Source organism: Cryptomeria japonica, chromosome 11 (genome assembly GCF_030272615.1).
Source record: "Cryptomeria japonica chromosome 11, Sugi_1.0, whole genome shotgun sequence".
Classification (NCBI taxonomy): domain Eukaryota; kingdom Viridiplantae; phylum Streptophyta; class Pinopsida; order Cupressales; family Cupressaceae; genus Cryptomeria; species Cryptomeria japonica.
The window spans coordinates 716,358,009-716,371,397 of NC_081415.1; the positions used below are offsets into that span (position 1 = coordinate 716,358,009).

Sequence of the window (13,389 nt, forward strand, 5' to 3'; positions counted from 1 at the left end):
TCTCCAAGATCTTGATTTTGTGTCCAAAACCCTAGCTGCACAGGGTTATTCTCCAAATTGTTTTACAAAATAGCAATATAGGGTTAGAAAAATCTGTAAAAAACATAGATCTAAGAAAAATCCATGTCCCACGGGGCGTTCCAAAATGTATATGGTGAAAATGGATAACAATAATAACAATATTAAAAGGCTAAATGAATTCAACCACAAAACCCTAGCCTAACAATCAACGAAGATCCACCATAACATATGAAGATTACCTAAGACAATGCAAATCACATGAAATCACAAAGATTATACCATCACATGTCCAATAGGGTTTTGATCTCCATTCTTCCTATCTCCATTGATCTTGCTTGATATATTTGCTCTCAGATTTTATGTGCACAAGAGCTCAACAAAGAACGGAATGTGGTTGCAAGTAGGATCGTAGTGTAGTCAATTGATCAAGTAGTTAGCTCATTAGCGTTTGAAAATGAGGGAAGCATCTCCTTATATAGAAGACACAATAAGAAATGGAGGGATAAGATTGAGAGGTGTAAAAGGAGGTCGGCTATGATTAGAGGGTAGGTAAAAGAAATAATAAAATAATGCAAGGGGTAGGTAGTGTATGAATTAAGAGATGAATGACATGTGTCATGGGTAGAAAAGGCTAATGAATTAATTAAATAAATAAAGATTTATTTAATTAATAGAAGAAGTAGGATAATTAAATAAATAAGAATATTTATTTAATTTAGGAAAATGATAATTTAAATAAATAAATGTATTTATTTAAATGAGAAATAAGGCTAGAAGAGGATAAATGAATTAATTAAATAAATAAGGATTTATTTAATTAATAGAAGAATTAGGCTTAGATAATTAAATAAATAAAATATTTATTTAATTAGACTGGACAATTTTAGGTGTCTACACCAAGAGCTTTCTCAATACTAACTAGAAACAAAGAACCTGCAAGCAAGTCTTCACAACACCTTGTATCATGCCCTTCTACACCTAACTCTAAAATGTCAACTGTGTTATAACAGATGAATGCATCTCAATTGGACCTATTAATCATTCCAACACATACATCTCTAGCCACAAGAGAAAGATAACACCATCTCTATTTTCATGTATCCATGAGCACCCTATAACTGATCAACACATGCCAACCTCTAAATGCATAACCACATTATCATGAAGTATCAAACAATATGATCAATGTACTCAAAATATAGAAACAAAACCAAAGATCAATGTCAAAGTTCCAACTGCAGAATCAGGAACATAAACATGACACACATGATCTAAAACATCTCATCCAAATAGATTACATGCTTTGTATGAACATAACCATACTATGCCAAAAAACTCTAAATGCATCTTAAGAGTGTACCTAGACATAATATAACAACATCTCTACCAAGGACTTATGAATCCTCAAGATGTTAGCATCTTCAGTCACATGAAGATCATCCACCATCAAATGATGAATATGCATCACTGCCAAAGACCCATGGTACCTAGTCTTACATGGCATCATGACAGAACCAGACACCACTAGATGTTTGTCTTGCCAAAATAGCTTAGAAGGCATCTCCATGCTCATTCTATGAGGATGCACAAGACAAAGAATCTGAAGAACTCTTGTTTCCTCTCTTCTTCTTCTCTTTGCAATCCTTTCGAATGTGACCAACCTGCCCACAGTTCCAACACTTCACTTTGGACTTCTTTTCAGGAGCAAAACTTTCCCCTGGCTTGGATTTAGACTTCTTGTCCTCTGTCTTGCCATGAACATCAAGGGCCTCCTTGACCATCTCAAAAGATTTCCTTCATGTTTCTTCTGACAGCAACAAAGCAACCACTTCTTCCATCTTGAAAGTGGCTGTTGTGCTTCCAATGACCATTACCAGATGATCCCATCTGTCAGGCAGAGAACACAACAAAAGAATACATCGATCCTCGTCATCAATCTTGACTCCCATGAAAGTTATCTGAGAAACCATCATGTTGAAAACATTCAAATGATCTACAATAGATGTAACCTCGTCCATCTTCAAGGAATAAAACTTCTTCCTCAAGAACAACTTGTTTACCAAAGATTTCCCCTGATAGATATCTCCAAGTTTCTTCCACATAAAATGTGTAGTCTTTTCCTCATGAACATTTAACAGAACAAAGTCTGCTAAACAGAGTCTAATCAATCCTTTGGCTTTTCTATCTGCAAGATCCCAGTCTTCTTGCCTGATGCCTAAAGGTTTTTGTCCAAACACAGCAAACCACAGATCTCGATCAACTAGCAAATCTGCCATCTTGAGTTTCCATAACTCAAAGTTTGAACCGTTGAACTTCTCGATCTTAACTCATCTAGAGTTGTTCTCCATCACAATCTGCAAACAAAATACTTTGTCAGACTCCCACTGAAAATAGAATTGACACCAAATAGCCCTACCCGACAAGGATAACATAACTAAATGGCTTTGATACCACTTCTAAGGAAAGCACTGTGCGAAAAACGCTTTCCTAACGTCAATTCTAAGGGGATTTTCAAAAAAGGAAGTATTTTAATTTGAGTTTGCAATACATTAAGATAAAACATAGACAGAAGATTAAGATTAACCAGAAAGAATAGCACCAGAGAAAGACATCACGTGGGAAAAACCTTACGGGTAAAAAACCCACCACCAAAAAGGAGATCCCTTTATTTAGTAAACAACACGGTTATAAGAAAGTACTCAGATCCTCTTTTATGGACTCTGTTCTCAGAACTCTGTTCACACAACATGCAAATACCTCTACCCGACTCGACTTCTACAACTTCCCTCACTTCTCTTTTGCTACCACCACAGTATTTAGGCACACCCATCTGATTGTCGGTTACATCTTTGGCAACCGCCATTTGCCAAATCAATCAGCCTTGGAGCATAACCGTCCAGTAACAACCTGTTCATTAATGAATTTGTGGAATACATATATTATCCCACATTCATCCGAAAGACAGGTCACTTCGTATTCAAATACGTCGACAGAAACATTCCAAATGTTTGCCTACTAGTCTTTGGTCTAGGCGACATCAACCTGATCGCCAAAGGTGATTCCATCAGGTATCGGGAAGACAAATAATCAGCTATCCCAAACGTCCGATCTTTCTCTCTGTGCTCCGCCACGTGGCACCCCCTAATTGGTTTCGGGTCCCTGCTCTAACATCTTAGCACGACCTCACTATTCGCCCAAAATTCTTCTTTATTGTTGGGTCGTGATGGAAAGTCTCACGAGCAATTTCCCATCGTGACCTAGCGACCATCGTAACTCACCTGAGCCGTTCACCTGTCGGGTCCCACCACTTGGTCGCCATGTCAGGAGGGATATTCCAATGAGCAGTTTCCCATTATGACCTAACGATCACCGTTGGATCAACCTTGATTGCCTTCCGATCATCCTAGACTTGCTCACTAGTTAAGTTCGCTTGAGTGCTCTCTTGCTGGGACTCATCACTTAGTCGCCATGTCGCGAGGGATAACATTTCGGTCATCTTCCCATCGTGGTATAGCGACAACCGTTGGATCTTTTCACGCCACTATCAGATCTACTCAACTTGCTCACCCAATAGCCGATCACAAGAAGAGGGTTCCATCGGGGTAAGTTACACCGATCAACCCGAACACTGGTCAAGAGAAATCGAGGCATATTACCAACACATCCTCCTTGGGACTCAACATTGGGGCCCAAACACTACTCATTATCTTGATTGAATGAATCCTAAATATCCAAACTATCTAATTAATTATTAAGGCTATCACTTGATTAAATAAGGAAAACTTTCATGAGCCCCAGGAAGTCTAGACCGTCAAGCTTCCTTACAAGGAGCCACTTGGTGGCCTATTCCCAGATGAACCTGGTCAACACATGAAAGCCCACTCCCCCTAACCATGTTCCAAGACCTTAGGGTATACACATACATCAACACAAGAGGCTCATACAAATGCATTCTATAAGAATCATTTACATACACGAAGACATGAACTCAAAATAAAAAAAACATAAGCCATAATGCCAACATCATCAAATAACCAAGAGCCTCAATAATCAATCACAAGAGAAAGGATAAGTTTTCCCCATGCTCAGCCATATGCAAATTCAATCCTACACAATAGGGCACATCAACTTGTTGGAGCCATAGAATAAATAAACAACTAAAAACTGAGCAACACCAACTCTGGAAAAACCAAGATTACCAACAAATGCCTCTGGTACAATAACTAAATTAGAAAAGAGAATCGAGAAAACTAAAATCAGCAAAACACAATAGACAAAGAAGTTTAGCACATACATCGAGCAATGCAGCGCATTTGCAAAATGTTACAATGGTTTCATTTGATGTTTCAACACATTTATCAATACTTTCAATGCTTTTAACAGATAAATTAGCACATATAACAAGTGTAATAGCACTTCCATTGCCCACCATAGCACATATATGATAAGTATTAGCACATTCAACACAAACATTGGCACATTCGTTAAAATAACGCATTCATAGAAAAGACTCAGAACAGAAAAGACTCAGAAGATACAAGTAAAGATTACGATTAAATTGAAAAAATCAACAAGACTATTGAAAAATACCAAACTCATACAGATAGGGAAACAATGCAAAGTAAATCATAGGGATTTTATCAAAATAGCAAATAATAATTAAAATATTGACACAACCCTTTGACGAGCTTGACACACACTCAGGAATATTGGACATACAACAGAGAGATAAAAAAGGCTTATTTAACTTAGGAACATATATCAAAATATGTAGACCAACTAGACTCAAATTCACAATACCAAATTAATCCAGAACACAGGGTTGAACACGACAACCACAAAGGCGTGAATATAGAGAAACTTACACAGTAATTACAAATGAATAAAATAGCCCCGCCATGATAGAAAGTAGTGTACATTTTGTTTGAAGTAACTACCTTGGGAAATTGATTGAACATACCCTGGAATACTACCTTTTAACCTGCTTCCTTGAATTTCAATTTCATTGTTGAAATTTATTGAGGATACTTCCCTAGAGAGTGTACAACCATTATGCACCCAAAACTACATGCATGTCTCTAATCCCAAAAGAATAAAATCCATTCATCATCCTATGGTTGCCTAATGTGATACTCAATTGTGTTATCTATTTGGTTCATATAATAGTAAATCTATAAATACAATTGTAATATTAGATTCTTCAAAATACTACACCTCAATCCCTCTCTTGGCTGCTAAACCATCGCCAATGAAGTTGTGTGTTTTCTCACTATCAATAAAATGTCACTCTTACCTTGAAATACTCCTCTAAATCTAAATAGGTTGTACCTAATAGAGTAAAAAACTTCCTCTTGTAATTCCTCAAATGATGTGGTCTCTTAGTTTAAAATTTTCTTCTTCATGATTACTTCTTGCATCGAATTTCTCTTTTTATTCTTCTTCATGATTACTTTTTGTCATCTAATCAAGTAATTGATTCTTGCTACTCTCTTATTGAAGGCTATTTTTGGTTTGTAGGTGATCCTAATTGCTTGAGTCTATTTTATAACTCTAACAAAAAATATGTTAATACATTGTGAGATAAATTATGGTTTCATACTTACTTTTATATCTCTATCCCTCTATCTATGATAATGACATTCCTTTCTTCATACAATTGATTTTTTTTACTGATATGATCATAAGATTTATGGAAAATGATCGAAATAAGCATTATAGTCAATATTCTACTCTCTTTATTATTGTACTCCATTAATGGTAGGTTATCAAGCCCTTGGTTTGATTCAATAACTATCTAAATTGAAGGCCCATTTATAAAAGAGAAAACCTTTCTATTCTTTATTGTACTTTTGTTATAGCTCTGGCTTGAAAATTATCATTTACATGGTGTGACTAGACATTTGGAAGGTGTTGAAGTTACATCCAATGAATTGAGGTGGTCCATATTATTAATAACGAGCATAAAAATTCTTATGCTTTGGTACGAGTAGGCCCAACATGTATAATGGGAGAGAATAAATTTAATGATTCATCCTTTAATATGGTGAAATAAATATTGTAAATGTATTAAATTCAAGGACCCTAAGGCTATGTAGTGGTATCTTATGATACCTAATCCATTGACGAGTTAAGTCATTTACACCTATGATGGTATACGAAACAAAGATGCCATTGGTTTGGATAGGAAGTTCTACTAGACCATTGATCAATGTTAAGTCTTAAATAATGTCATGGTGTCCATGGAATAGCTGATGGAGTAATTTTTGAATGGCATAGTGCGAAAGGAAGAGACTCATCAAAGAGGAAAATGATGATAGTTTGGAAAGGTTGTGTTTTGACCAAAGTGTTCATTTACAAACTCATTGGTTTGCCAAACAGGTCTAATCAAGGCCTCTCATGTGATTTATGAATAATCATTGTATCATTTTTGCATCATCTAATCAAGTATTCAGCTATTCTACTCTCTTGTTGAAAGCTATTTTTGGATTGTAGGTGATCCTAATTGTTTGAGTCTATTGTGTAACTCTTACAAGAAAACATCTTATACTATGTGCGATACAAATTATGATTTCATACTTAATTTCAAATCTCTAGCCCTTTATCTATGATAATAACATGAACCTTTAGATTCACACACTTGATCTTTTTTATTGACACAGTCATATGATTTATGGGCAATGATTAAAATAAGAATTATAGTCAACATTATACTCTGTTCATTATTACTCCATTATCGGTAGGTTATCAAGCTCTTGATTTTATTTAATAACAATCTTGTTTGAAAGTCTTTATGAAAGCAAAAAGCGTTTTATTTTTTTTATTGGGGTCTTATTATAGATCTAGCTTGAATTATTATGTAGACGATGTGACTAAGTACCAATGAAGTCTAGGTGCCAATGAGAGTCAAAGTACCAATGGGAGTGAATAAATTTAATGATTCATTCTTTAATGAGAGATTCACGTAATCTCTGAAGGACGAGATAAATGAGTAAGAGGGAAAATTAATAGTTACCCACTTTTTGAGTATATTCACCAAGAAGAACTCTTCATATAATGATAGATCAGATATACTTAATTGAGGGTATAAATATTAAATTATTGGAGTAAGGATGATCTAAATGAATGCAAGATCATGGCGGGTTTATAGTGGCAATGAAAATAAAATTGGATGGAAAATTGTTAATATTTAAAAAAAAAAGATTCAGAAAGAATTGAACAGATGCATGAACGATGTCAAAGTATTTATGGAATGCGACGCAAAGACATGGATTTAATTAGAAGTTGAAAATGGCAGTGGGAATTATTTGGTGGCCATTGGCCGTAATACATAGAAAACGAAATTAAGCATGCACAGAGCATAAACATAAACATAAATATTGGTGGCAGTGGCTGTGGTGGCGATGTATTATTGTTTGTTAGTGCAGATCTCTATCTCCGGCAAACCATGCCGCGGCCACCGGGTCTCCCTGCAAAGTTGAGGTCGAGGATGGAGAAATCGTTGGTGTTGATGTCGTTGTTGGGTGAGCCGAATCGGGCAACTTTGCAGTCAGTGGCAAAGAGATTGGTGGTCACATAATCGGCCTCACCTCCCACCACGGGCATGGCGGCGCCCAAGTTAATGGGGCTCCTGTACTCTGCTCCGTATGTCTGCCCAAGCACGCCGGTTACACGGGGGCTGAGAGAGTAGAACTTGAAGCTCAGCTCCAGATGGGCAAAGGAGTGGTCGGACTCGGAGGTGATTCCGTAGTTGTGGACTCGAGACTCCTCGGGAGTGATGGGCACAACGCGAGCTGTAATCATAAACTTGTTCTCCACTTCAACCGTCACAGCATTAGCGGTGTCAGATCGAACGATTGTCATATTGAAGGGAGAGAGGGAAAGCGTGGCACCCTCCTGGTTAGGAAGTTGGATCGTTTTGCCGTCCAAAGCAATGGCCAGTTGGTCAAGGGAATCGTCCCAGAAGGGCACCTTGTTGGCTCCCAGGAACAGCTGGTGGTTGCCGCCGAAGAGCACTCCAATGGACTGCACCCACGTGAAGTCTCTTCCCATTCCCTCACCTCTCTTGCCGATGAAGTGAGCATTGATGTGCAGATCTGAGTCCGACACCAAACAGAAGTTCTGGTCTTTCTTACCGTGGAAATAGAACATGATGCCATCTCCTCCTATGAATCGAGGATCCTGGCACACGCCTCCGGGCTTATTGCACGCTGCAGTTGCACAGCACACATGACCCAAACTTGTTACTCTCCATAAATTATAAAAAAAACAAATAAAATTATCGATAGATAGGCCTACTTACGGCAAACAGCCTTGCAACTTTTGCAGTCCATCACGCACCCATACGCACACTCGTCCGGACAGTATTGCTCGTATCCATAGCAGCTCTTCCTGTACCCGTACTCATTACATTTCACTTTCTTGTTTCTCTTTCCCTTCCCCTGTGCAAGCACGTCGTTTGTACTAAGCAGCGCCACCATGCAAATTGCCGCGATCAACATCTTTGCAGTCATTTCGACACAAGTATTGCTATGAGTCTCTGCTACTGCTCTTGCATCAAATGAATCCCATCCTCTGCTTTTATGGCCACTCCATTCTATTGCTTCTTCATAACGGGACTCCCATCCTCGTAATCCATGCTGCTTCCACGTTATCCCTATGCACGATGGAACGTGGAACTTTATCAACGCCCCTATCCGCTTGGTTTTCTGGTTTGATTTGTCACCCATTTCAACTCAGCCAACCCCCAAATTAATAAAAAATTGTGAAACGATTTCAATCCAAGCGTCCCCTACGAAGGCGCTGAGATTCTCGAGGCGTGCAAGAGTATTTTACTATTGAAGCGTCTCATTTACAAGACGGCGAATGCATTTGAAGCAACCCAAAAGTATTCCTTATGCCACCTGCAACAGCTTTCAATTCATTTCTCTCTAGTTCATCGTATCGCTACAAGTTTTTTTTTTTAAATGCACTTTCTATTGATAAATTCCTCTTATACAACGGAATGTCTCTTTATGCTGTACAAAGCTTGGAATGTTTCTTTAGGTTGATAAATTTTTCGTAAATTGTTGCATGAATCAACCCATCATTCAATAATGGGACCCATCTCTACACAAAAGGTTTTTTCTATTATCATATCTAATATATCAATGATGCTAGATTTAAACATTTACGATTCAATGAGCTTCAAGCATGTAATCTTTAAATATTCATGACGCTGTCTAAGGTAGGTATAAAGACATTAGAAAAAAAGGAAACAAAAAAATTTAGAAGTTCTTAAAGCATATTTAAATTTGGTGAATGACATGCTACCATTAGCTATTAGAGGAAGGGTTAGCTTTTTATATCCGATCCAAAATCCTCCCAAAAATATTCAATTAATAATACATGTGAATATGATCTTAAGAAGCTTGTAGTCTCAATTATTTTGAGATGTCAAGCATTTCCAACAAGAATATAGATTATTGTGATGAAAAATATAGGATTCTTAAGAACACTAATCAGGGAAGAATGTTGTATTTGAATGCATCAATAGTTTGAACATATTTAATTCCATACAATAGTTCAATTCAAAGCTTATGAATGATCAAATCTTGAAGAAAAATAAGTGGTTGGATTTGATAATGATAGAGTGGTTGAAAAATTAGTGACAATATTTTTTTGTGACCTTCTCCAAATAAATAATCTAATAAATTATATATTTGTGTTGATTATTTATCTCAATTGAACAATCAAGAGTTAATGACATATACATGATAAGATCATCACTTAAGAAAGTCAAGAATTATTATAGTTCTTACTCATGATATATATACGCATTCTGAAATATGACCTAAAAAAAAGTTTGAAGTGGTCAAATATACTATGAATTTTAAAATAATAAATGGTATAAAGAGACCTCTCCAACCACTGTGCGGAGGCCAGCGTTGCCCACATTGGGTTACACATGGCTAAAAGAGAAGGCTTTAGAAAAGTCTGGCTTGAGTCAGACTCACTAAACACTGTCAATTGTCTGAATGGGCGCACAGATCCTAGCCGGACGATTGCTAATCTGATCAAGGATTGTTGGGATATAATAAATGAGTTGGAAGAATTCAAATTTTGCACGTATTTCGAGAAGGCAACAAAGCAGTAGATCTACAGGCCAATATGGCAGTGGGCTACGTGGCAGCTAAATGGTGGAGTAGTAGGGATTCATTCACAAAAAACCTGTGCAATCTGGCTTGTGATGATTCCACCCACTTGCGTTAATCAATGATCTTTAATCATGATTTGATTGAGTTGTTGGGGAAATAGATCCTTTTTGTTTTCCCTAACCGAAGATCTAGAAACTTCCCTTGTACCTGGATTTTCTATCTAATTGTGTGGCCCATTTTCTGCTACTGTTCGAAGACTTTTCTGGTGTGGCCCATTTCCTGCAACTGTTCGGAGACTTCTCTGATGTGGCCCATTTCTCGCTACTGGCTCATTATGGGTGGGGAGAAGAACAGGCAAGAACCATCTACTTATGAGAAATGGAAGAAAAACAAGGAGGTGTGGCAGGAAATCATTGATGGGGGAATTGTCCCCTTCTTGGAAAGACTTCATGGCCCTTTTCCTCTACTCACAAAATCCTTTATCAATGGGTGGAAGAAAGGGGTCCTAAGGGCTTATGGTGTTGAGTACTAGCTGGATGTAACCCTGGTGGGAACGGTTACTGGTCTGGCGATGAATGGTAGAAGGTTCTATAAAGACAGGAAAATTGGGGAGGACTTGATGATTTTTTTCGAAAAAGACAAGTAGCGCTCAAGAGTTAACAAAATGGCTGATGGTGGCTATAATAGGAAAGATCTTATGGCTCCCTGGGCAGAAATGGCTGAGTTCATCATGAGGTATATTACGCTCGATGGCAGATATGCCAATATATTTTCCTACCATTTTACCATTTTGAATCATTTTAGGCATGGTAAAATCATTTCTATTCCTTTCTATCTGGCCTCCTCTTTAGAGAATAGTCTTGAAAAACATATGGAGAATTCAAATAATCCTTTTCTTCATGAAGGGCTTATTGTTCTCATCATGGAGTACGCTAAGACCCTTGAAGTTGTGCTCTCTCTATCTGAGAAAGGTCAACATACTAATATTCAGGATGTCTTTGACTCGAAAATGGATTTGGAGGATAGTGGGGGTGCCATTCCTTTTGACAACCTTGATTATAAGCTAGTGGAAGAAGGTGAGATAATGGTAATCCTTGGGATGTTTAGCAATAAGAATCCCCCTAGATGGGCAGCCAACAAATATAAATCTACTAGCAAACTAATTTCTAAGGCCGAGCCCCTTTCTAAAAAGAAGAAGCTTGCGGCTAAGGACTATGGTCCGAAGACTTCAGACTAGGAAATTAAACTGGACATTCCAATTAACGTCTTGAAGGAAAAGCAGGGGACCGTATCTAAAGAAGAGGACAGTGGGTTACAGAGGAATAGTACTCTGATGAACCTGGTGATGGAAGTGATCAAAAGCCAGGAGAGCTGCTGGAAGTGGGTGGAGAGAGAAATTGATACCCTCAAAGTGGGGGTAAAGGAGATTATTGATATCTTCACAACCTTGCCTCAGCCTAGCAAATCTGAGAAGCTCATGATTATGACCCAGAAGCTCTCCCAAGATGTCGAGGTGATGAAATGCAACCATGAACAAAGAATTGAAAAGGTAGAATAGTCTATGGCGGAGATAAAGAAAAACCTCAAGAACCTGGTCGACATAAGCAAGGAAGCCATGAATAATAGTATAGAGGGGCTCGAAAAGATCAATGTCATGGTTGCGGATTATAGATCCATTCATAGTGAACCTGAGAAAGATCTTAGAGGTGAAGACATGGCTGCTAGAAAAAACAAAACTATAGGCCCTTGTTCCAAGACCAGAAGCAAGAGCAACAATAAGGGCACCTCCAGATTCATTATGGAGGAGATGGAGGAAATCAACAAGATTTCCATCCAGAAGAACAAGGAGCTGGTGCACTCTCTTAATTGAGTGACTTTCTTTTTTGTTGTCTATGTCTCTTTTTCTTTTGTGACTATTCTGGGGTGCTCCCCTGTTTTGCTATTGGTTTATGTCTGTTTGGCTGATGGCCGACTTTTGTAAAACTTTTAGTTTTGGGTCCATGTAAAACCCGTTTATCTTTATCAAAGACTATGACCACCAATGCATAGTAAATTTGGAGACTACTTTACTAGCTCCATTGTGCAATTTACTATCCTTCACCTAAAAGAGGCAAGCTAGGATCTACGTGAATGAAAATCATGTATCCATACTAATTCATAATTCAACTCATCATGGTCACAATTCATTTCACTGATAGTTATTTCCTTAACACACATAAATACATCATATTTTACAATATTTCCTTAACAGATTAATTGTATAGATAAATCTATATCTTATGTTTGGCTAGCATAATCCTACATTAAATTGTATAATCATTTATATTATTTTATATAGGTTTGAATTTTTAAACTTATGTCAAACGCTCTACCAATAAATTTTCTTATAGATTAAATTTTTTAGTTGTAATAGTTCCCATTGAAAAGTGTCTGGTTGAAACTATTTTATTCAATTCTTAGGTTTCTTAAATGTTTTAAGTTCGATTGTTTGTATTTTGGCTTGTATAGTGTCTAGATTATGAATCGATAGATGAAAAAAAAATACCACTCTATTCTTGTTTTGTAAGCTTTGTAGGAAGGGTATGTTAATCATGAGTACATTAAATTCATAAATTATCTAGCTATAAGACACCGACCACAATTACAAATATTTTGTTCACCACGTTTGAGATTTATGTATTAACTCAAGTTATTTTTAAACATTAAAACAATGATGAGATTCAAGAAGTGGAACTAGCTTTTGAATGTGAAAAATACCAAAGGCGATGCATGAAAATTTTGTCTATTCTCTCCTTCTTGATCTCTCTATATTTAACCAATCACTTGATCAAACGAACCATCATGGGATCCATCTATACACACAAGTTTAAGGGTGGGAGGTATTGTTGTTGTGATCGTGGTTGTGTAATAAGTGGATTGATGAAATTCTATCTTGGTGGTGTGTATTCTTCTTGTAATAGTGGTTGTTGATAAGTGGATTGAATTGTGTTCACAGGTAAGGATTATCTTTTTAAACCCAGTCCAAACAACTAGCAAAATAAATATTTAATAATATATGTGATTATGACCTTAATATTGTAGTAGTGCCAATTGTTTTGAGGAATCAAACATTACCAACAAGAATATAAATAATTATGATGAAAAAGATAGAATTCTTAAGAATATTAAGGGAGACACAATGTTGTATTTGAATACATCAATAGTTCAAATAGATTTAATTCCACACAATAATTCA

General features: G+C 36.9%; 1 protein-coding gene across 1 annotated transcript; it reads right to left on the bottom strand.

The window, feature by feature from the left end:
- Positions 1 to 7,271: 7,271 nt before the first annotated feature.
- LOC131061392 (uncharacterized) lies at positions 7,272 to 8,579 on the bottom strand. Its single transcript, XM_057995036.2, has 2 exons — positions 8,321 to 8,579; positions 7,272 to 8,228 (listed from the first exon to the last, which is right to left on the bottom strand). Exons 1-2 carry the CDS (start codon positions 8,529 to 8,531, stop codon positions 7,450 to 7,452), a joined length of 990 nt encoding a protein of 329 aa, XP_057851019.2. The 5' UTR covers positions 8,532 to 8,579; the 3' UTR covers positions 7,272 to 7,449.
- Between the last annotated feature and the right edge of the window lie 4,810 nt (positions 8,580 to 13,389).

Excerpts from the sequence above, each read along its gene's own strand:
- LOC131061392 (XM_057995036.2), bottom strand. The coding sequence starts at position 8,531 with ATGACTGCAAAGATGTTGATCGCGGCAATTTGCATGGTGGCGCTGCTT. Across the intron at positions 8,229-8,320 it reads AAGTTGCAAGGCTGTTTGCC|CGTGCAATAAGCCCGGAGGC; the intron begins GTAAGTAGGCCT and ends GTGCAACTGCAG.